Genomic DNA, 25,402 nt, shown 5'->3' with positions numbered 1-25,402 from the left:
ACTCTTTGATTTTAGAATAAAACCCAAGAAACTATACACTTTTCTCTACACAAAAGCTAAGAACTAGGAACTACATGATGAAGAACTAAGAAAAATCAATAGAAAATTGAGAGAAAAAGGAGATGAAATGGATGAAGGAAGCTTAGAAACGTCTAAAGTGAGGGGAGGTTCTATATATAGGCTAAAAGTGATGAATGGAGATCCAAAGAAAATGAAGGGTTAAATGTAATGGACAAAGGTGTAAGCATAAAATGTGAATTTAGTCTTCAATTCCACATAAAAATGACTCAAAAGCCTGTAGACATTTTGGTGGAGGAGATATAGTAAGGGTATGAGGGTCATGGTGCAAGAGAACTTGGCAATAAATGGGAGACAAAGGTGTAAAATGTAAGACGGGTACCACTTGTCATCTTTCAAATTTTGAATTTTAAAACAACATACACCATATCTTCCCACCTAAAGTCCCTAAGCCTAGTCAACAGCCCTTTATTGCCCTATACACATGCTAGCTCTTGGCCGGAATCCGGTGCTGACCCTTTTTGTTCTTTTGTGCACTTTGGTCGAATTTCCCCCTTCAATTAAATCTCCAACAAGACTTTGGAATTGGGCTTTGCTTTCTTCATACCAAATGTTCCTCCATGAATGTAGATCATCCTGGTAAAATTTTAGAGCTTATTTCAGTGTGATTTGACCAAAAATGCTGCGGGAATCCGTACAAGTCCGGTTTTGCTGTTTTGTCTTCTAGTGAGGAAATTTGCACCGATGTTTTATAGGCCTTCTATTCTGAATTAGCTCTTGTAATCTTTATAAGAAATGATCTTCAGGATGTCTAGAAACTCTTTGTAAAGTTTCAGCTTGTTTGGAGTTCATTTGGTTGGGAGAGGATCCTCTCCTGAGCACATTAAACACCTGAGCTACCTGAGCTTTCTACGAGATGATGACAAGCGTCCAAACTCACATCTAATGGTCTACAGCTCCTCGTTTCCTTCCCTCTATCTCTACTGTTCTTCACTCTCATGACCCAAATTAACTTGCAGCTTAGACCGTCGCACAATTTTCAGCTGCAACAAGTTCACCGTCGACTCTTTGGTTGATTTTGGTTTGGGCGATTTTCAGTGTGAGATTCGAGATCCTTCAATTTGTTTGATTACTTTTGGTTGATTTTATTCTCCTTATATGGGCTTGTTTTTCATCCCTCAAACTTGGGGATCTGCATTTTAGATTGATTCATGCTTTTCTGGGTCAATCACTAGGGATGTATTGAGTTGTTCAATAGAAGTGGATTGAGTTGTTTGGACTTTTGGTTGATTTTACATGTTTGTGACAATTTAACACATCAAGTATATCGAGTTTTGATGTTCCTGAATTTATTCCAATGCAGAATTGTCAAATTGAAGGACGTTAGTAGTGGGAAAGAAACAGTTATATACAATGCAAAAGAAGCCACATAAGGACTCAAAGCTCCTATTGTTACAGATCTGAAGGTAACTAATCTCTACTTCTCTTTCTTTAATTCCTTCAGCTTGAATTTCTTCTAGTCAATCTGTCCTAAAAGAAATGATTTGTGGCAATCAATGTAGAAATTTGTGGCAATCAATGTAGAAATTTCGTTAAACATTAAAAAATACATGCTTATATATGAAAAGCTGAGAAAATTCGATTGCCTTTTTTTATTAATGCAATTTTACTTGTGCATGTTTATAATATCAATTACATTGGAACAACTCAATGCAGATGGCTTACAATGAAGAGGAATTGGAAGAGTGAGCTTTTTTGGATTGATTCATGCTTGATGATGATCATAAGTACTACTCAGGCTCATACTTGCAATGCGTTTTCTTCTCTAATTTTGAAGCAGCTTAGTTTGAAGATTTCCTCCAGTCGTCCCAAACTGAAGGTAAAATGGTTTGTGAATGGACCCCAAAGCATTGTGTTGAAATTTTGTTTTTCAAAAAAGCTATTTTAGATTGGTAGACTCAAAACAGTTTGTATTGAACAGCAGGGTTAGATATGAGTGCTGCAGTTCTGAAGAATTTGAAAACATCAGAAGTTGCTGGTGGAGCCAAGGAAGTATACCGAGAAGCTAGCCAAGTTTGTGAGTCCAAAATGCAGCCCCCGCTTCATCCAACAGCCTCGTTGAATTAGCTTACCTCTTATGTAGTTTAGCCAATGGCAAAACCAAAGTACTTGTCATGTATAGTTCCTTGGTGGAGTAAAAGAGATGTTAGCCGTGATCTTTTCATGGCTGGTACTTAGAATTTTCTTTGTTTTTGTTTGCTTATAAAGGATATTTGACAAACCTTACTTTTATGTAATTAATCATGTTGAAGATAAATAAATTTTCTTTTCACCATTCTCAGTTCATTTAATCTTGTTTGTAGTTAGCAAGTCTTCAATATGAACAAAAGCAATGAAAAGAGTGCCAAATCAGACATAAACCAGTTTGGAAGGCATTTAGGTATTCTATATATGTAACCCAGAAATTGGTAACAGAATGACTAATAAGAGTCAATAGCAAGCACAAGGCTGCACATTTTCCCTCTCTTAAAAAAACAAAGCAGCAAGCTGCAGAATTGTCTTCTCCATTTCTTACAAACACTATACAGAAGCCTGCACTACACAATTGCCCTTTCCATTTCTTATAAAAACAAAACAGAAGCCTACAACTCTTCTCTTACAAAAACAAAACAGAATGATGCACAACCTGCTAAAAACAAACCAAATAGACCATATTTCATATAAATTACAGAAACAATAGATGAAAGACCAATATATGAAGACAAACCTTTCATATCCAGAGGCCATGAAAACATGCATTTCATTGGGGATCGTTGTTTAAATCAAACTCCTAGGATATATATATATATATATATATATATATATATATATATATATATATATATATATATATATATATAGTGAAATACATAATGGTTAGTAATATTGAAATCTAATACCACAACTCTTAAGACCAACTAAATAAATATTGATCTACCTGACTACAAGCAAGAAATCTAAGTGAAGATGCAGAAATATCTTGTTCCAGAAATTGGTCTGCATTACTTGTTAGATCAGTAGTAATATTCTCTTCATCACATAGTGGATCAATAGTCCCCTTGTATACATTATTCATTGGATCAGGAGTTACCTGAATTATAAAAATTCAAGAATGATATCTGTAAGTAAATATAAGGACTAATTTCAGTTTACCCCCCTGAGGTTAGGGGTCGTCATCATGTTAGTCCCTCTAGTTTCAATTTAATCATGTTAGTCCCTGTACTCTCAAATTTCATCATCCGTGTCCAATTTCTACTATTCCGTCCAATTCGGACCGTTAAGTCTGACTTTTGAGGGCTAAAAATGTCATTTCAAGAAAAAAAAAAAACTACAAAAAAAAAAAAGATTTTTTTTTTCTTTTTTTTTTTTGTTTTTTTTTTTGCATTTTTTTTATTTTCTTGTTTTTTCTTTTCTTTTTCTTTGCTTATTATTATTATTATTATTATTTTTTTATAATTTTGTCTTCAACCTATACACCACAAGTTATAATAGGTTTATAAAAACAAAAAAAAATACTCTAGGTGGTTAAAAAACCGCTCGCTGGTCTACGATATTTGTGATATATCTCCGATAAAGCGAAAAATTTTAGGATATATCTGTAAAATATATTTATAAAATATAATAGGTTTATAAAGTGAAGAATAATAGGATATATCCCCAACAAAGTGAAGAAATATCTGTAGAATATGATTAAAAAAATAAGGGAAAACATCACCAATGGTCACTGAGTTATGACTTATTCGACACTTAACTCACTGTATTTTTAACAATATCACTTAACTCACTCAGTTTTACATCCGTCTTTCACTTAACTCACTGTCGTTAATTCTACCGTTAAAAGCTATTAAAATTGAGGGTATATTTGTCTAAACACTAAAAAAATGCATTTCTAACTCTTTTTTTTTTTTAAAAGACAATTTTTTTTTCAAATTATATTTAAGTTAAAAAAATCATTTTTTATTAGAAATCTCAGAAATTTAAAAAATTGAAAAAAGTCTAATAAATGTAAATTGAGGGTATATTTGTCTAAACACTAAAAAAATGCATTTCTAACTTTATCGGAGATATACCACAAGTTATAATAGGTTTATAAAAACAAAAACAAAAAATACTCTAGGTGTTTCTTTTTTATTTTTTATTTTTATAAATTTTTTCTTCAACCTATACACCACAAGTTATAATAGGTTTATAAAAAATAAAAAAAAATACTCTAGGTGGTTAAAAAGTCGCTCGCTGGTTTACGATATTTGTGATATATCTCCGATAAAGTGAAAAATTTTAGGATATATTTGTAAAATATATCTATAAAATATAATAGGTTTATAAAGTGAAGAATAATAGGATATATCCCCAATAAAGTGAAGAAATATTTGTAAAATATGATTAAAAAAATAAATACAGATATTTCTTCACTTTATTGGGGATATATCCTAATATTCTTCGCTCGCTGGTCTACGATATTTGTGGAACATCTCCGATAAAGCGAAGAATTTTAGGATATATCCCCAATAAAGTGAAGAAATATCTGTATTTATTTTTTTAATCATATTTTATAGATATTTCTTCACTTTATTGAGGATATCTTAAAATTCTTCACTTTATAAACCTATTATATTTTACAGATATATCCTAAAATTCTTCGCTTTATCGGAGATATATCACAAATATCGTAGACCAGCGAGCGGCTTTTTAACCACCTAGAGTATTTTTTTTTGTTTTTATAAACCTATTATAACTTGTGGTGTATAGGTTGAAGACAAAATTATAAAAAAATAATAATAATAATAAGCGAAGGAAAAGAAAAAAAAAACAAGAAAATAAAAAAAATGCAAAAAAAAAAAAAAACAGAAAAAAAATGCAAAAAAAAAAATCTTTTTTTTTTTTTGGTTTTTTTTTTGTTTTGAAATGACCATTTTAGCCCTCAAAAGTCAGACTTAACGGTCCAAATTGGACGGAATAGTAGAAATTGGACACGGATGATGAAATTTGAGAGTACAGGGACTAACATGATTAAATTGAAACTAGAGGGACTAACATGATGACGACCCCTAACCTCAGGGGGGTAAACTGAAATTAGTCCTAAATTTAAACAAACTAATAAGAGATTAGTTTTATAGAAACAAGAATACCTCAATTGCTTTTTTACTAGATTGTCTCTGTCTTTTATTTTTGTCCATGCTTATCTCCAATTGACTCTTGATTCGCCGTTTTCTTCCTCTAGAAGTTTCCTTTTTCTTCAGCCCCTTTGCATTCACCACATTACCATATGCATTGAGTTGTTCAATAGGAGTGGATTGAGTTGTATGTTCATTCTCATCCACATTAGCATTCATTTCAGACCGTAGCAAGTCTTCAATTTCTTTTGCTAATTTCTCTGCATTTATCATTGCTAATTTTGTATGTCTTTTCATTTTCAGAAGCCCTGCTTGATATCCTAATGTAGGTGGAACATAAGGATCTATACCAAGAGGCTTGCTGCAACTTAGGGTCTGGTTGAATTTCACGCCCATGCATGTCTTGAACACTTTCAGCTCTAGCTTTTTTGGTCCATCTTTTTAAGATATAATGCTAAGGAATTTCTTTGATTTGCATCACTTCTCTAAGGACCTTGATAATGTGCCTACATACAACCCCTTTCATCTCAAACAATCTGTAACTACAAGAGAGTATATCATCACTATCTCTCTTCACTTGGCGTTCTCTAGAGTAACCATCTCTAATAACTATATATATCTTTCCACCATCAATATCAACACAATTTGTTATAGAAGCTTCAAGAGATCATTCAAATTGATCTTGAAAATCTTCAAATATTAGCTTAGTGTAAACTCTTCTTGCTTCATATAGCATTTTCACATGCATTTTCACAATAGGCAACCTGAAGCACATATCATATTCTGCTTTTAACTCCTTGTACCTTTTATCAGCAACCATCCTCTCAAAGTGTATAAAAAACTCTGATAGATTATGGTCAGAGTCTAAATATTTTTTCAAGGCCGAGTTAAAACTTTCACTCAGTTGAGTGCTTCTTATTCCAGTTGACCATGCTCACTTAACATACGGAAAGCCTCATTTTTCTCTTAAATCATATATGCTACTTAACCAAGTATTGTCACGCACACCATATTTATCAAGCATAGCATCCCAAGCATATATAAACTCATCTTCCTCCTCAATATTTTCCATGAACCTTGACAAAACACTTGTGATCCCACCTTCTCCTGTCAAAAAACTATGTCCATGCTTTATGGCATTTTGCATCATATGCCATTTGCAAAGCCTATGATCGATATGATTCAGGCATAACATGTCGAAGAGCCTTTGCCATTGCAGCATCTTGATCTGTAAATATTGTCTTTGGAGCCTTTTCAGACATTGCCCTCAAAAATGTCTCAAACAACCATATAAATGAATTGGTTGTTTCAATACATTAGAGCCACCCCAAATATAATAGTCTCGCGGTGATGATTGAATCTGACAAACACAGCAAGAGGTCGATTAGATTTGTTAATCTTATATGTTGTATCAAAACTAAAAACATCCCCAAATTGGCCATAATCAATGATCATTTTAGCATCTTCCCAAAATAAGTTTGTTATTTGCTCCTCACTATCTAATTGCATAGCATGATAGAATGAAGGGTTTTCCATTGTTTGATCTGAAAAATATTTCATGATATATCCAGCTTCTCCATACTCCAAGCTTCTCTGTCTCTTTGATCGAAGGTAGTTTTTTACATCCTGTTTTGTATACCCAACAACATCTCTTCCACCTGCTTGCTTACCCATCAACTCATATAGAAAAGTCACACCAATTCCAGAATCATGTGCTAAGTCTATTTCAATGCCTTGAGAGTCTTGTACTTTCCGTTGCGAAGGTAGCATGTGGGAACATTCTTTCCCCACAAGAGGATGATTGTGCTCTTCAACAAAATGGGTAACAAAGAACTTGTTGTTCCCCCTATTCAATTTAATACAAAGTTCAGCACCGCAACCTGTTCTTGTCTCTTCTCTGGGTTTTCTGATCATGTAATCCCTCTTATCTTTGGATCAAATACCTTCCTTAAAGCAAACAAATAATCTTGAAGTGAGTTCTTTTGTTCTTTTATTCTTACCATGAGTCTCCCTTCTAATACTAAACCCCTCTTTTCCTCCATATCTATTGTAGAAGTCATAAGCTGCTTGTTCAGAATCAAACTCCATTCCTTTTGTAGGTTTCCAATCCAACTCCAAATTAGAATTCTCAATATTAAAGTCTGCAGCACCCAATGAATTATCTATCTGCAACCAATTTCTTGTATAATAACTATTATAATCTTCAATTGACAATTATTAAACTAAAAAAGCACAACCAATACAGTGAACACAACCAATACAACAACCCAATTGTCCCTAGCGTCTCATACTTTTCACTTTACTAAGCAAGGCATTTTTTTTCTTGGATTAATTTCAGTTTACCCCCCTGAGGTTTGGAGGTGTCATCATTTCACCCCCCCCCCCCCCCGACTCTCAATTTCACTTTTTTACCCCCTAAGCTTTCCAATTTTTGTCTTCCGTGCCCAATCTCTGATGCTCCGTCCAAATTGGACGTTAAATCCGTTAATGGGGCCCACTTTGAGGGCTAAAATGGTCATTTTATGACAAAAAAAAAGGAAGAAAAAAAACTCTTTTTTGCTTCCTCTCTTTTTCACCTTCGGGGGTTTCTTTCTTCTCTCTCTGCGTTAAATCCATCTATCTATCTCTCTCTCTCTTCTGCTCTCCAGCCTCGACCCACGACGGCGACCGGAATGGTTCTCCGCCGTCCGGCCACCTCCGACAGGCGCATAGCGCCAAATGTTTCGTATCATAGAAATAAAAATTCACCTATGTAATTTTTAGGCCGGGGGTTCTTGAAATCGAACCCGACCTCAAGCCCCCCTTTTTTTTTCTTCCCTTTGGACCCGGACCCAATTTCCGGTGAAATCACCGCCACTGAACCACCGTCGGGCTCATCATCGGCCATTAAAGGATCCTCTCTTCCTCCTCTTGCATCTAAGGTAAGAATTTCGAATTGGGTAGCTTTGTTTTGAGAGAATCGAAGTGGAATTTCCAGAAAAGGGGAAATCGGAGATTTCTTCAATATCCGGTTTCCCGCGGTTTCCGGCCGGATTTCTTTAGGGTTTTGGTTGTTGGGGCGATGCTAACCTTCATCCCTAACCTCTTGCAGCTTCTCACGGCCGGTGGAGGAAGAATTGAAGGTGTTTGAGAACGTGAACAGTACCGTCGGATTTCTTTACTTTTGAGTTGAATTTCCGACCACTTTTGCTTTGATTTGGTTGTTGTTGCACGTATAGAAATTGTTGGGTTTGTTGTGGAGATGATTTTGAGCTAGATAGGTTGACCGGAATTGGGGGTTGGTGTGGTGGCGCGTGAAGCCACGCGTCGCTGTTGCTGGTGGTGGTGAGGAGGCTCAGTCACCCCCTCAAAACCCATTATTTTAATTTTAGAGTTATGCTTTAGGCTTCAATTCATTGGCCTTTGTTATGTGTAATGTGAGTTATTGAATACTAGATTAGTATAGCCCAATCTCCAGCAAATCTGGCCATAGCAGCTTCATTATCAATTCCTCTCTCTCTCTCTCTCTCTCTCTCTCTCTCTCTCTCTCTCTCTCTCTCTCTCTCTCTCTCTCTCTCTCTCGGGAAAGAAAAAAGAAGAACTCCGGAAGCTGCGACGGCATTGGGATTGGCGCGGCGGCGAGTGGAGTCGGGCCGGGAAAGAGGTAGGTGAATTGGGTTTGGTTGATTTTGATAATGCATGTGGGATTTGGGGTTGGAATTTTGGGGGGTGTTTGATGGGTTTATGCATGTGCTCTGTTTTGGGTTTATTTAGGAGATGAAAATGGTTTGCAGAAGAGAGAGAGGGAGTTGCAGAAGAGAAGAGAGAGAGGGAGTTTTTTTTCTTTTTTTTTGTCTTGAAATGACCATTTTAGCCCTCAAAGTGGGTCCCATTAGCGGATTTACAGAGATTGGGCACGGAAGACAAAAATTGGAAAGCTTAGGGGGTAAAAGAGTGAAATTGAGAGGGTGAAATTATGACACCCCCAAACCTCAGGGGGGTAAACTGAAATTAATCATTTTTTTTTCAAAGATAAAGCCAATGCAGCTACAGATCAATAATCATACCTAAAAAAAAAAATCTGCAGATACAAAAATAACATTGCCTTGATGCGTTCTTATGGTTTGATATCAATAATGAAGTACTGAATTCCTCTTCGTCAATATCAAATACAGAATTCCTAAACTCTAAGACACACAATATGAAGAGAGAACTTTCAAAAGAAAACCCAAACTAAAGGAGTATTACACTTACCTGTCGCAATGAAATGCAGGAGAAAGTGAGATAGAAGACTCAAAGCTAAAGTTTTGAACTTTTGATTAGATCTCCCTGCACACAACCATTGAATTTAAAGACTGAAGACTTGTGATTTTTTTATTTCATAGCAGAAGTGGCAAAGAACAAAAGAGGGAGAAAGCGGGCAAACGAAACCAAGAGCGCGGCAACATAAAACTCAAAAAAAAAATGGAGACAGAAAACCTAAGAGGAGTTGTAGACCATTAGATGTGAGTTTGGATACGTGTTGTCATCTCGTAGAAAGCTCAGGTAACTCAGGTGTTTAATGTGCTCAGGAGAGGATCCTCTCCCCATTTGGTTAGGCTGCCGCTCCTTCTTCCTTGTCTAGCTCAGTTTCTCCTAGCCAGAGTAGTAAAAGGTGCTAAGGTTGACTTTTTAGTTCATTTCCAAGCTTCTCTATCATTTCCTAGCATGATAAGGAAAACTTAATAAATATATATAAATAAACACAAAGGTTACGCAAAAGTGCAAGATTAATTACTAGGTAATTGTGGACCTAACAATAATTCACCTAATCGTTTTGTTTCTTTTCTCCACTAAGTAGTAACCACTTTAAATAAAGGTGAAGTTGGAATTTACTTAAATGTCTTCTTAGTGTTGCGTTTCAAACTAAGATTAATTTAATCAACAAACAAACTTTCATAAAGCTTAATGATTCTTGCATAGCTTATTAGTAGTTGTGTTTCAATGCTAGTTTGTATGTTTAGGAATGCTTTTAATGAAATGTGCATTTCATATATGGAATTAAATAACTTAAGGAAAGTAATAAGGATAATTTCAATGCATTACATGGTTATTCTTGTTTGTTGTCAATCACATGTCAATTGAATGTTTCTAATATCTTTTTCATAAGTGTTGCATATAGATGGTGGTGGACTGGTATTTCCCCTAACTCTTTCATCTCTTTCATCTCATCTTTAAAATAATTCACAACTTTTACTTAATTGTTTTCGTTTTCAAAACCTCAAAACCCCCAAGATTTCGTTACTTTCTTTTTTGTTTTCCGTGTATTTCTAGTTTAATTTTGTTTATAGTACAACGTGAAAGACAAGTGTCCCTCAAATCCTTGGCGTGAACAATCCCTTTACTACTTTACTACAATTGAGCGACGACAGCGAGAGTTTAAAATTGGAAGCTTATTTTAAGCGTATCACTAGCATGAAACTTCATCATATTGTCAGAAAAAGAAAAACGGGGGAACTTCATCATCCTCTTGTGCACCTTCTTGATCAAAGTGTTATGGATCAGCATGCACATCAAGTAATCCTGATTCTGCATGGAACCTCAGTTCCGTCCCAAAAGCTGACATTGTCCCTACTCATAGAACCGATTATAAATAACAGTTAAACGCTCGAAATTAAACAATACTTATCATGCAAATTTGACTTACATAATCAGGTAAGAGCTGCCTCTTTGAAACTTATGACCTGGGGGCACTTGAACCTGAGCAGTGAGTAACTCAGTTAGTTTACATGTAATGACAAGATAACTAAAGTTGAAAATGCATATGTTAAAAGTCTTACGAATGTCCATCCCAATAGTGTATTGCAGTGGACACAATGAATCCATTACTTGGTATCTATGTCTTGGTTTTCTTTTATATGTTTATATTCTTTGGTTGCAAACTTAGAATTATATTGATGTAGTGCATAGGGGGGGTAACCCCATTTGGCATTTCAAGGAGTCTCTCTGATAATGAGGAAGACTTTGAATCTGGACATCACAGAGGATTAGCAGCATTGATTCAAAGAACTGAGTTCCAAGGAACATTTAATTCAGATATGGAGTTCCCAGACCTTGGAATTAAGGAACCTTGGTGAAGCTGCTGTCAATAGCTAAATATAGCTATCTTTAGTTTCTAGTTTGAATAATTAGTCTTTCTGTTTTCCTTCTCTCATGTTATAAAAGACAGTTCTCTTTTCAATTGTAAGCAGACTTGATCATTATCAGAAATAATATTCAAATTGGAGAAGAAGTTCTTCCCATTTGTATTCAAACTCTTATCTCTTAGGTGGATTCCTAGAGTGGCGAGTTTTGCTCTTATCTTCTTGGTGGATTCCTTGGAGTGGCGAGCAGAATCTAACAAAAACTCATCTCTTAGAGAGCTGAGTTCTTCCGCTGTGATTTTCCTGTATTAGTTTTGGTATCAGAGCAAAACCTACAGCACCCTTTTGTGATGGCTGGTCGTGGACGAGGCCGACGTGGGGGACGTGGTGAAGTGTCTCCGACTCGGGAAAGAGACCTTCGTGATGTTGAAATAGTTGAACTTCGAAGACAAGTTGAGAAACTTTCCTTGCTAATTGAACGCCAAGAAGCTCGTAGGAAGCATGGTGGATCAAGAAGCGGGTTTTCTTATCATGAGACCGAGTGGGAGAGGCAATTGAACCATCGATGTTATTCATCTCAAAGGTCCAAGAATCGCTTGTGGAAGATTGGAACACCAAGATTCCAAGATTGGCTTGAAGTTGCAAGAGGCACTTGTACAAAGGCATACAAACTTGAGGACATTGAAGAGTTTGATTTGGAGGTCAAAGAACCTATTGAATTCAATGGGGATTCAAACATGAAGGTAAGTGATTTGTTTCCTTTTGAGTTAGAAATTGAGCATGAGGATCACATTGAAAATGATTGGACTTCACTACCCATCTATGATGAATATCTCGATCTTGAAGATTTTAACCCAACAAAAGAGAAAGTTGGTGAATCTCTTCATGACAGCAATTTGGATTATTCATGCCAAAATAGAGATAGTGAGTTCAGTTTTTCAAAAAAAGTTCGTGCATGCTTGGAAAATTTATATACACCAACTAGTAGTTTGGATGAGAAACTTTTATCCAAAGATCGAGGTAAGAATCATTATGCATTATTGGTTTGTGAGGATGGCGGTGAAGATTTAGAAACTAAATTTGGGTTTTCACATGCATCACAATGCTCTACTATATTTGAATTTCAATATCATGATCCTTTTTGGGGTGATTTTATACAAGATTCCATCAACAACAATTTGAATGCAAAGAAAGAGTTATTGAGAGTTTTGGAGCTCAACGCATTCTCCAATAATATTTATGCATCTCAAGAGTTTCTTGAAAGGATTGAATTATTTGCCTATTGTGCCGAGATGTTACTTGTCAACTTGACGAAGGAAACAAAGAGAAGCAAGAAGATAGGATGGCGACATTATGAGCTCTTGGATGAATTTGATCTCAACCATACGAACTCGTGGACGAGTTCTTTCTCACCCGGGGAGTATGATGTACTGCATAGGGGGGGTAACCCCATTTGGCATTTCGAGGAGTCTCTCTGATAACGAGGAAGACTTTGAATCTGGACATCACAGAGGATTAGCAGCATTGATTCAAAGAACTGAGTTCCAAGGAACATTTCATTCAGATATGGAGTTCCCAGACCTTGGAATTAAGGAACCTTGGTGAAGCTGCAGTCAATAGCTAAATATAGCTATCTTTAGTTTCTAGTTTGAATAATTAGTCTTTCTGTTTTCCTTCTCTCATGTTATAAAAGACAGTTCTCTTTTCAATTGTAAGCAGACTTGATCATTATCAGAAATAATATTCAAATTGGAGAAGAAATTCTTCCCATTTGTATTCAAACTCTTATCTCTTAGGTGGATTCCTAGAGTGGCGAGTTTCGCTCTTATCTTCTTGGTGGATTCCTTGGAGTGGCGAGCAGAATCTAACAAAAACTCATCTCTTAGAGAGCTGAGTTCTTCCGCTGTGATTTTCCTGTATCATATATGCATGTAATTGAAGCTAGAATTAGGTCAATGAATCTCCTAAACAGTTTGTAGCCCTAATTTATAAGTAGCAACAACTATAGGACAATAGTTGAACTCAAAACAATTAAGGTTGCATGCTAGATAGCGTTCTATACTATGATGGATCTTATAATCAATTAAATTTCCATGTGTGCTTATTGCATTGAACATGTTGACATTATATATGTTTTTGATAGGATAGCGTGCTATACTTTGTTTGCATGTTCAATAGGCTTAGTAATGGTGCGTTCATCTTGCTTAAGTAATTAAGGGAAGTAAAATAAGCACATTGATTGCGTTATGACATGTTCATGATTGATTTTGTTCTCATGACTTAGTAATTGGAATTAGGTTAATTAAATTGGTTTGATCATAATTAGTAGTGGGTTTCCGATCTTTCTAACGTTTTCTTCATTTGAATACAAAACCCTTATTTGTTTTATGTTTTTAATTTCTGCGTTTTCAAACCCTAAAACCCCCCATATCTAGTTGCATTCTCTCTTTTCTTTTTTTTCTTTTTTTGTTTTCATAAATTAGATAAGTGTTTGTTTGTTTTTTCGTTAGATACTTGTGTACCCTCAATCCTTAGCTATGAAAGATCATTGCTTACTCTATACTTCAATATGACAATCTTCTGAAGGGTTAAGTTGAGCGCTTAATCTTAGCGTATCAGAATTCGTTCATGCTAAAAAAAAGATTCAGAGTTAAAATTGTACAGAAAAACAATTAAGTGAGAGAATGAGATAGATAGATAGATAGATAGATAGAGAGAGAGAGAGAGAGCTAATTCTCACCAAGAACTCAAACTCAAATTTTTCTCAACAATCCAAAATATTGTCTTGAGTGTCAATAATCCAGTATAAAAATCCTATCTAAAACTAAGTGGCATGCAGACTCCATTACTAATTAATAAACCAAAATGCAGATTGCAAAACTTATGGCCAATGTATTATAGAGAGAAAAAGAGAGAGACATTGCCTGGGAGCGCAGAAATCTCCAAGAAATTGAGCCTTCATGATTGTGGGAGACTCCAAGAAACGTTGCTACTGAAAGAAAAATGGATCCTTGAATATCAAAGATGATACTAACTTCACTACTTGAAGGGAAAAAACTTAGAACATGGAAGAAAGAAGGAAGCATTGAGGGTTTAGGGGTGGTTTTGCTTTGCTGTGGCTGTGTGTATAGTGATACAGTTTAACCAGTTATAAAGCTGACATCGACAGAGAGAGAAAAAAAAAAAGAAAAAAAAAAAAGAGGAACCTCCCCAATCATATGGGCCCAAGAGAAACTGAGAGGCCCAAACCCAAGCGAGACTAGTAGGAGCATAAGCTGCATGCCCCGCTCCCAACTTGCCACCCCCGCCGTCAAATTCTCCAGCGGCCGAACCTTCCAGCTGACCATGGTGCACCAACATCTGTCTGGCGCCAACAAAATCCAAAAGAGTAGCAAGCCGAAAAAATTAGGCCTGGGACCGGGTGATAAATCTCTATCACCATCTACACAAGTCGCACTCTGGCGGCAATTTGTAGTTTCAATTTGGGGATGGGAGAAGAGAGTTGGGGTTCCAATTTCAACACCCACCATAACCCGAGATCAAATTAAATGATCAAACTCATCATTCGTCAAATCGAAATCAAGGATCTACCAAACTTTCCCAAACTCTCTCCACGCCCGAGAACGACACCTAGAAAACAACTTCGCCTGGGCTATACTAACTTCAGACACAGACAAGCGCCACCGGTTTGCGAGAAGCCCTAAAGCTAGGGTTTCAACTCGGTGTTGGTGTTAGGGCTCAAACAGAAAGTAAAGAAACTGAAAGGCGAAATGTAAAGTTCAAAATGATATCATTTTCATAGATAGCCCTCTAGCTTGGAGTGTTTCTGTTGGTTTCCCTAGTGTAGCCTGACAAAATGTGGTACCTGAAGATGAGTACAAGGGTTGACCCTATCAAAGGAAACACACAACGTCAGAGGGACAGACCGAGCTGGTCGGTCTATACCTCTCCGATGCTTAAGTGAAGTTATGTATGTAATTTGACAGCGTAATAGTAAGAGACAAGAAGTTATTACCTTTAATGGAGGTGGTTGTTGACTTATATACTCTTGACAAGGGAAGAGGTTTCCCTTTTCTTCAATGTGGGATGTAATCCCTTAGGCACCAATGAGATATTTTTTAAACTTAAGGTATCGAAGTCACTAATGGGCCAAAGATTAGACATTTTTTGCATTTTTTTCCCTTATTTTTATGGTAGGCTTTGCCAAAATTATTGTAATCTTTCCCAAAAACTATTTGGAAACCTAGTTGATAGATGAGACGTCAGAAACCTTATTAGAAATGAGAAACCAATTTGAACTGGAAGAGGTTTCTGATGTAAGGACTGATTTCTATCACTGATTAAGATACGGTAAATTATTTATAGGGAAATGTCTCAAAAGTCTAATTCTACCACATTTGTTCCTCTTAAATTATACTTAAATAGGATTTTCCCAATATGTCTCTTTTTTTTTTTCAAAAGTATTTATTTTCTTTTCAATAATCTTAGAAGTCAGTGAGTATTAGAGATATTATATATTTTCAGGGATATTTCAACAACATATATTCCCCTCATATGATATATTGGTTGCTTTGAAAAGGGAGATGTCAGCCGATATTTAGAACCTCGATAATATGTATAAAATATGAAGAAAAAAACATTAAAAACATGTAAAATACATGTATTTGGCATATAAAAAAATTAATTAGTCCTTTTCAAAACTATGAAGTACAAAAATATTTCCAAAAACTGGGGTTGAGAAAAGCTGACGGAGGTCGTCATGATCGACCTAGTATTGGATCTAATTTTGGTCTGAGATCGGCGTCCAAGGCGATCCGGCCGGCGATGTCAGTGGGCGGCCAAGAAACGATGAAGCGACGTGATCCGCTGGCGATTGAGAGGCAGTTCCGACAGCACCGATGGACAGAGTCCGACCCGCACGATAGGCTTGCTGGAGATGTGGGTTGTTGGGCCTGCCTTAGGCTACTGGGCCATCTTTGGTGGGCTGGTCTCTTTTTTTATTTAAGTATTAAGTATATTTACTTTTATTTATGTTGTTTTACTACTTTAATTCGACGTGGCTTTATGCCGGCAATAAGTCCCTACCCTGTTATGGTAGGGCGACGTGGGCTTTGTCTCGGACTGCACACCTTGTGTGCCTTGTTTGCCCTAGTTAGGCAGCGGGTCCATTGCTTTGTCAAATTGTCCCAACCTCCTAGTGGCAGGATGAAACTAAGTGTCACCGGATGTACTTTCCGGTGGCAACATAGTGGGAAAGCTGATCTTATTAGTATATTATGGCTTCGAGTAAGCATTTACTTTCCGGTATGTCACCACCCTTGTAAAGTGAATAGAGTAGGCATACGTGCACTCTTCGCTAATTGGCAAGGGCGGACGGACATGGAAGGCTATATGGGCTCAAGCCTAGACAAGATTTTGGGCTAAAAACCCTTAGGTATATATATATCTCTACCTTTCAGCCCAAAGAAAAAAAAAATTATCCATCAAAGTGCCCAGATTCTGCCTAATGGGCTGAGATGGAGAGTTGGATCTGGGTGCAATATATAGGGCTTTTCAGCTTACTCTGCTACAGCGGACCGTTAGCAGGGTGCCGCGGTTTGTGGGCTTGAAGGACTCAGCGCCATGACAAGTGGTATCAGAGCGCGTGTATTCCCACTTCCCAGTTTCCCACAGCACTGACAGCAGCTCACAGGTTCACACAGTCACACTACCTTTCGCCTTCTCGTAAACGAGGTATGAAGCTCTATCGATCTCCCCTGTTTTGAATTTTTGATACATCTCTGTTCTTCACTTCTTCTTCCTGCTCTGTTTTTCCCAATGGGGTTTTCTCAAAGAAATCTCAGATCTCCTCTCGCCGATTCTATTTGCTCCCAGTGGCGGATGTAATTGACTAATTGTGAGTTGGGCTTTTCTGTATAAGTTGAGGATTGGGGGAGAGAGAGAGAGAGAGAGAGAGATTCCATGTTAGCTGAGGATCTTGAATTCTTTATCATGGTCGGTCAGTCGGTGGATAGCCTATGAGGCTATGATGATTGTATATTTAGTTAGAATTACCGACTGATGTCTTTGATGATAAATTACTGGCTAAAAAAAAAGAAAAAATAAAGTAACAATAAGTGAATGAGCTTTTGTTGGGCTTTGGGATTTCTTGATGCTTTCTTTGGCTTCTGATTATGTTGTGATTATTTTTTAGGGGAAATGATCATTTACCCAATTTCAGCTTAAAAATTGCCCACTTGCACAACGAAGAGTTTAAAAACCCCATTTACCCAAAACACTCTAAGGGATTATTTCCCTATTACCCAATTAATTCTTTTTTTATTCTTTTTATTTATTTTTGGGACTTTTTTGCCCTCTCCTTCTTTCTCACTTAGAGAGAGAAGTCGTTGGTTACCTTGCCGGACTCCGGTGACTAGTGGCCGGCCTCGGACTCCGGTGACCGGAATCCGGCCACTGGTGACCAGAATCCGGAGACCGGTGACAGGAATCCGGCGACCGGAGACCGGAATCCGGCCACCGGGGACAGGAATCCGGCGGCCGGTCCTTTCTAATACCCAGTAACCATATTATTGCCCCCCAGTAATCATATTATTGCCTCCCAAAAAACATATTATTGCCTCCCAAAAATCATATTATTGCCTCCAATAATCATGTTATTGTCGTCCAGTGAATTGTATGAACTCCCAAAACCAAAATGAATACACTACAGGCACAATTGATCAATTTATAATCATATTATTGACTCCCAATAATCATATTAGTGTCTCCCAATAATCATATTATTGCCCCTAATACAAAGTCCAATGTCTCTACTGTCTCCCAATAGACCACCAAAAATGCACCATTTTGTAGGATTCACAGATAATTTGACTTTAATACACAGAAAACAACAGGTAACTTATCAAAACACCACACTATAGTGATCTCTGTCCCTCGTATCAAAATCTAATGGGGGCCAATAATGTGTCTACTACCCCCCAGTAGACCATCAAACAAACCCCACAGTTACATTGCAATCTCAGGATACCGAAAAAAAAAAAAAAAGTGCTCTGGGCACCCAGAAATTGCTCTGGGCACCTATTAACGTGTGAGGCCGGCTGGTTTTTTCGCCGGTGCTTCCCTGCGGCGGGTTGGGGTCTCTTTGTTTCGGATTGGGCTTCCCCTGTGGATACCCATGCTTCTCCAGCCTGATTCCGGCACGATTCCGACCGGACCGCCTTCATCTTCTCCAGGTCCTATTCTCCAGTCACTCACCTGCAGCCCATCACCTGCAGCGCATCTCCGACCGGTCCCATCTCCGCCTTCGTCTTCCCCAGTTCCTCTTCTCCAGTTGCTCACCTGCAGCCCATCTCCGACCGGTCTCAGTTTGGTGAGGTTACGGCACCGCAGCCGGATGGGAGCTTCAGATCGGGGATCCGTGATTGAGGATGGACGGCACCAAATCAGTGATCGGCACCAGAACGGTGTTCGGTGATTGGCAGAGGTCAACGAAGATGGGGCTTGGGATGTGCTAGCCGGCGCCGAGATCGAGGTCGACGAAGATTGGCGTGGTCGCCACTGCCGGCTGGAGAGAGAGAGAGAGAGTGGAGGTGGAGATCGGGGGGAGACCGAGAGAGTTTGTGAAGGAGAGAGAGACTGAGAGGAGAGGGATGGGTTTTAATTTAATTAGTAGGGGCTAAAATGTCAAACACTGTTAGATTGGGTAAATGGGGTTAAAAAACTCTTGGTGGAGTAAGTGGGCAATTTTTGGGCTAAAATTGGGTAAGTGGTCACGGCCCCTTTAAACTGGGTTCCAAACCTCAAAAAAAAAAAAATTTGTACACTTCTGATTAGCCTAGACAACAATTGGATCATGGATGGCGGAATTGGTGCAATTTAGAATACATACTCTATGTCGAGATTCGGTATTATTTCGGAATATTCTCCCTATGCTTATTGTAATTTGAGGTTCAGATATCATGTCCCCCCCCATGTATTCTGCAGTTTCATTAATGATCAATGCTTATAAGAGCAGCCGTATTGGCCCTCTTTCAAAAAAAAAAAAAAAATTCCAAAAACCATGTCAATACATATATTATTCCCGTATTATATAAAAATTACTAATAACATAGCTTACAATTTAACTCCCAAGTTAAAGATCAAAGTTTTGGCAATGCAAACTAGCTCACAAAAACAATCAATTATACCATTCAAAACTGCAAATTATGTCGCCTGGTGTAGAAATAAATTGGTAAAGAAAGTCGAACGAATTATTACAATATGTCTGTGCGCCTTTTTGCCCCTTTCTAATCCCTTTCGATATTACCTGACAAATGATGGAGAGCCTCTAAGGGAAACTTAAAAGAAAGGGCGTAAGTAGGGGCAGAGGGACTGATTCAGATTGCTTTTAGACCATGATCATCATTGGTCATAGTAAGTACCAACTGCTATGTGGTTCCTCCTACCGAGTACTTGCATGGATGACTGCACCTGGTTCTTCGAAATCTTCTCCAGAGATTAGTAGGTAGAAAACTACAGATGGCCATCCCCCAGAAGGTTGATCTTAAGTTCAATTCTCCTAGAAAGCTGACATGAAAGATAAGCCCACCATGGCTAATTTATCCGTATAAAAAAGCCTGCAAAAGTAGTATTAACCAACTTGGTATAAGATTCAATAAAACAAGACTATGAAAATCATCTCAACGTCATTACCTCAAGTCACACATTTCAAGTTCCTCAACGCCTTCTCATCCCAATGAACAGTTACCATATTTGCTAACTTGACAGCAATATTTTTGAGCCTATGGTAGGGAACGAAGGATACCAAGTGGCAGACCCGAACCACTAACCAGTGAGGATGCACCGGCCAACTTTCTTAACAAGTATAGATAGGTTACATTATCATCAACATCCAGCAGCTATTCAAGAATATCCCTCAGCTGCAAACAAATACTGCAGAATTACACTCTTGCCTTGATTTGCACAAGTAAAGAGGACACAGGCATGTTGTCTTTATTCATACTCTAATCAAGAAAGTTGGTCTTAATTGCACTCCAAAAATTCTATTGATATGTCTTACCTAAGAATTCACAAAACAAAACAGAGAAATGATGGAAAAGTTATGTCCTACCTAATAGGTAAGCTCATCTAGAGCCAGATTAGCAGCAATCGCCAGTTCTGTCGTACGTCCAGTCCAGAAACGAGCCATTACATTGCATAATCTAGATCAATCAGATATCAACGAAAAAACAAGAACTCAGAATCATGAAAGAAGTTACAGGTACAAAGATAAGCACATACTTAACGCACACTAAACACAGACACTACTCTACAATGAGAAACTTTAAAGTTATTTAGTCATACCATATTCACCTGTGTCAATATCAGTTTGCCCAGTCGGAAATCTTTCCCAAATGTTTGACTTTCACATGTGGAATTCACATGGAGCAACCATCTTTGAAGCTCTTCAACAAAGTTGGTTAACATTTTCCTCCAATGGATCCTGAAGTAGCGCCTATCCCATAACAAACTAGCAATCATCATCTGCAAAAGAGCCCCAACTCACAGTAAGTTGAAAACAATGCTTTTTTTTTTTTTTTTAATTCTTCCTCTAGAATGCTGAGTCGCCTTTTTAGGAAACGAACTTTCAATGCCCTGAATTCGAGACATATAAGCAGTTATTCCTTTGACTTAATTCCCCTTGAAAAAATAATAAAACCAATGTTCTCGTAGTAGTCTTAAAACTCAAGTATTACTTCCTCTCTTAAATCAGCAAATCTTTAACACCACAACAAAATAGAAACTTAATACTAATGTCTCTACAATTCAATATCTATGATTGCTCAAGATCAGACCAAATAAATTCAGAAGGAAAGGAAAGTAAAATAATTAATTTACAAAGAGCAAGATACTAAACCCTAAACCCTTTCAGCAGTGGTTATTGCTTTACTATGTTATCTACCCAGAATCAAACAAACCCAACATCAACGAACGAAACTAAAGACAAACAATTGCCAAACATTCAAATGCAAAACAAAAACCTGAAATCCAACAATGGAGAAAAGAAATAAGTACCCAAAATTCAAAACTATAGCCTAGACATGGCTGATATTGGTGGAAGGGTTTGAGAGAAAAGAGTCGAGAATGCGAATATCATGAGCACGAATCTGGGACGATGTGCATGATTGCTCCAATACTTATCTTGTTATGAAAATGATAAAGAAATGAGAAAACCAGAAAGGAAAAGCCAATATACTACTTGTACTCAAATACGCAACTGTTTGGTAAATACAGAATGCAACTACACCATTACTATTGAAAAACTATTCACATATTTCTTTTTGTATGAAGACAGAATCAAAATAGCTATATACAATGAACCTCCTCTTCAGCCTTGCACTGCCAGGCCCTGCAAGTGATCTAAAAATACTTGCAAGCTCAAATCATCAGTCAAGATAATATCCGAGCCATCCGTGTATGTTGAATTCTGGGTAACCGATGGATTCAACTTTGCAAGAAGAAACCTTGCCTGGCTACCATGCTGGTCACATTTAATGAGCTTCGGTGCAGGAACACGGTCAGCCACCAACTGCTGTGCATCAATTTCTGGGGCTTCCAACAGCTTCCTCAAATTCTCATGATTTGGATCCTTATCATAACCAAGCTTCCTCCATTGAGCAATCTTGGACCCATAGTGAATAACCACATGAAAGTAAGAATCAAAGAGCAAGATAACATCTGGAGAGATAGAGCGAACATCCAGGAGGACTGGAATGGGTGGACCGTCAAAGGAATATTGGAGAAGTGTAGGCTGGATCATGATAAGAGAACCCACCACGCCCTCACGGTTCAGCATCAGCCGAAAGAAAGCTGTCTCATCAGGACTACTATTAAAGACATCAATAAACTGAGACCTCCTCAAGTAATACATGAATTGGGGAAAAAGAGAGAAGTTGGATGCCAAGCGGAAAGAAGATGGATCTTCCTCCACATAGTCTCCAAATTTTGAAGCAAAATGGATCAACGTGTCATCCAGCCATCCAATAACATCTCGAGCAAAACAATTCTCAGCTCGGTGAATAGCAAGCCTGGCTATCACAGAAGCAGCTGTTTCTTGATCGAACCCAGCAGCAATTTCTGGTGAACGGTTACCAACCCATCTTCTTGCAGCAGTTGTCACCCGTTTCCGGATTCCCATGTTCCCATGTCGGTATCGTGTTATGAACTGTATAAAGAATGCCGAGCCAAGTTGAACTTTCTGCTCATCACTAACTTCAAAGAAAAAGGCGATGCATGTTTTATTGGTAATACTACCTAACTTCCATATATAGGTACCACCCTCACCAATCTCAGTGCTACTCACTAAATTGTTAACTTTCCGAAGAGATACACAAGGACCTAGGGCTCCACAGATTTTAACATCTTTAGTGGTCACTATCTCAATAGTTGCATCAAAATACATCTTCAAATACCCCTCTTCATCACGAGTAAAAATGTGCCGCAAACATTTTCTGAACTGATTCGACTCAAAGGACTCGCCTAGCATCATGAAACCACCCGATCTCTCAACAGGATCCTTAAGCTCTGCAGAGCCAGCTTGATCAAGAGAACAAGCAAACAAATCGAGGACAATAGATGCATCAGTTAACCTCTGTGACACTTGTCTGTAGAAGCTGCAAGATCTACTATAGTAAGGAGCATGACCATTGATGAGATCTCGGTGAGTTCTGATGGAATAACCAAGATCAGAGTCTACAATAATTCCTGGGCCTACAGTTGCAGGTCCAGATGTGAAGACCATGATTCTGGAGCCAGTGCTCACCAAGCATCCTTCCAAAAGTCCAAGTGCGGCTGAAATTGCTGCTCCTGTTGACCTTCCTGGGCGATGACCAGGCTTGACTGCCGAAGACTGGATTTCTTCAATTGCAGTTGAAATGTTGAACTCACACTCAGATACTGGTAGCAAGAACCCTTGCTTTTGGGAAAAAGGCATTTTTCCGAGTTGCTGCTGCCTAGGCCTATTAATGCCCAGAAATTGTTGAATCTAAGAGTTTAAGGGGGATAAGTTAGACTAAAATTACATTCTATAGGCAAACTAAGAAATTCATGAAAGCACTCTTAACACAACTCTATCTGGAAGAAGAAAAGCAGAAGTAAACTCAATCAGATGGCAAAGAAAACTCCTGGACCTAAACTAGCATACCAGCTGGGGATTCAACCTCTGAGCAAAACATACATAAAGTGCCGGGAGGAGGTTGACATTTGATCCATTTGCATTTGCTACACTCTTAATGTACCTGATTACCATGGTTGTATTCTCTTTTGAAAATGTGCCTCTTTTATCCCGTACTTTAGATTCATAGAAACTCAATCTTTTGTCATCTAATAACTCGATAGCATTGTTTCCCAATTGGTTTTGTAAGAGTAAACATCTATCAGGTCATTTATCTATTAAAGCGAACGAAAACGAAAACTGAAGGAGTGCCTGTATCATCCTTTCTGCCGACAAAATATTCCTCCTCTCTCTTAGTGCCGATTCCTATAGGTCACACTATCTGAGCCAAACATGTAGATTTAGAGTTTTCGACTTTTCACGGATATTCAAAAACCTGGAAGCCTGATATCTATAGAGTTACAAAACCACATAATCAGTTGAAACACAACTGCATTCTCTAAGTAAACTCAGATCTATAGGATGAGGACTTTTAGGGTTTGAAAATGCCTGAGGTGGAAAACCTATTTAGTGTATCAACCATTTGCCTTCAAATTTAATCTCCAAATTATACATTGTATAATTTCTACCTAAAGCAACCCATTCATAATACAACAAATACATTCTATAGAGCAGATAAAGAAAGCAGAGAGAACTAACCTGAAGCGATGAGAGCTGCCGATCTCCGTGAAGCACAACGACTCTGGAGCACTCGGAAAACTCGAGATCATGAAGGCGCACCATGGAATCAAACGTGACTAAACCCACCAGAGCAGTCTCCGGCAGTTGCTCCAGCACAAGCAGCAGCTCATTCTTCAGAGCCGCCAGCTCATCCCGGGGCGTGGCCACGTCGACGACCAACACAAACGCGGGTCGGATCCCTCGCGAATCGTCCGACCCGGAGTTTGGCGACGACGACACCATCGAGGACAGCGAGGACGAGGACGAGAGGCCGCCGTTGGGCCAATTGTGGGCGGGGGCGGGACTCGGGGCGGTTCGGGCGTACTCGACGGCGCTGTAAGTGGGGAAGAGCTCGGCGGGGAGATTGGTGTCGCCGATGTTGGAGTAGGAGTGAGGGAAGGGGTTCTTGTGGAGGCACAAGGAGCAGAACCAGATGCGGGAGGTGTAGTCGACGCGCGCGTAGGGGTTCAAAACGGCGCCGCATTGGGAGCAGGTGACGGGGTCGTAGGGGAGGAGTGGGAGCTCGGCTTGTTGCATCAGCGGCGTGCACATGACGCTTAGGGGGATGACGAGAGCGGCTTGGTCGGCTTTGGAAGACGGCCAGGAGTTCCAGGACCATCGGAGGCCTTCTATGGCTTCCAATTCCACGAAATCCATGGCTTTTGAGGAAAGAGAGAGAGAGGAGGAGGACCTGGTTAAGGTCTCTACTGCTCTCTGAATTGGGGAAGAGTGACACTGCAGAGGCTTTCGAATTGGGTCTCCTCAAAACTATGTCGTTCTGATGATCTTTTTTTTTGTTTTTTTTTGGCAATTTCTAATGTAAAAGTGAAACTACCCGTCTTGCGAGATTTTTCACATATAAAAATACAAAATGTTTTCTTCATTTTGGTGAAATTGAAAGTTACCAAAATCGAACTGCCATTTAGCTATGAGAAGAATGTTGATTATATTGATAAATTAACATTTGTAAGTTTGAATTTTATTGACTTCTACGGATGGATAGGGGGTGGAAATCCAACTTGAAAATTTGGTAAAGAAAACTGTCAATATGTCTAAGGCTATGCAGCAGTGGAATAAGAATACTTGTGGCAATTATTAAGCGTGAATGCACTGTTACACTGTTCTAAGTACAGTGAACAGTCGTTGTTGTCCTCGGATTTCAAGGAAAATACGAAGCTGTTATTCAAGGGGTTGAAAAGTCGTTTTTAACCCTAGTAATCATAAAAGAAATAACATTGGGCCCACCATTCGCACTTGTA

The 25,402-nt window shown here is 38.3% G+C and overlaps 2 protein-coding genes and 1 long non-coding RNA gene across 7 annotated transcripts; 1 reads left to right on the top strand and 2 right to left on the bottom strand.

The window, feature by feature from the left end:
• Positions 1-1,637: 1,637 nt before the first annotated feature.
• LOC133728258 (uncharacterized) lies at positions 1,638-2,258 on the top strand. The gene is made up of 2 exons (XR_009855710.1): positions 1,638-1,897; positions 2,000-2,258. It is a non-coding gene; the product is annotated as an uncharacterized LOC133728258 (long non-coding RNA).
• Positions 2,259-6,479: 4,221 nt separating this feature from the next.
• On the bottom strand, positions 6,480-8,246 carry LOC133730594 (protein FAR1-RELATED SEQUENCE 5-like). Its single transcript, XM_062158153.1, has 3 exons — positions 8,241-8,246; positions 7,172-7,337; positions 6,480-7,099 (listed from the first exon to the last, which is right to left on the bottom strand). The coding sequence occupies exons 1-3, from the start codon at positions 8,244-8,246 to the stop codon at positions 6,480-6,482; spliced, it is 792 nt and encodes a 263-aa protein (XP_062014137.1).
• Positions 8,247-19,343: 11,097 nt separating this feature from the next.
• On the bottom strand, positions 19,344-24,893 carry LOC133731614 (protein transport protein SEC23 G). Of its 5 annotated transcripts, none has more exons than XR_009856734.1 (6): positions 24,123-24,893; positions 21,780-23,294; positions 20,615-20,794; positions 20,382-20,472; positions 19,964-20,190; positions 19,344-19,887 (listed from the first exon to the last, which is right to left on the bottom strand). XR_009856734.1 is itself a non-coding variant. In XM_062158989.1 (3 exons), the coding sequence occupies exons 1-2, from the start codon at positions 24,798-24,800 to the stop codon at positions 21,639-21,641; spliced, it is 2,334 nt and encodes a 777-aa protein (XP_062014973.1). In that variant the 5' UTR covers positions 24,801-24,892; the 3' UTR covers positions 20,656-20,794; positions 21,625-21,638. The 5 variants fall into 5 exon arrangements, 3 of the variants coding, with proteins under 3 accessions (XP_062014973.1, XP_062014974.1, XP_062014972.1); XR_009856735.1 differs by having other exon boundaries at positions 20,624-20,794; XM_062158989.1 differs by lacking the exons at positions 19,344-19,887; positions 19,964-20,190; positions 20,382-20,472 and having other exon boundaries at positions 20,656-20,794; positions 21,625-23,294; positions 24,123-24,892.
• Positions 24,894-25,402: the final 509 nt, after the last annotated feature.

This window comes from Rosa rugosa, chromosome 2 (genome assembly GCF_958449725.1).
Source record: "Rosa rugosa chromosome 2, drRosRugo1.1, whole genome shotgun sequence".
Classification (NCBI taxonomy): Eukaryota; Viridiplantae; Streptophyta; class Magnoliopsida; order Rosales; family Rosaceae; genus Rosa; species Rosa rugosa.
The sequence above is the reverse complement of the archived record's forward strand: the minus strand, read 5'-3'. Positions and strand labels throughout refer to the sequence as shown.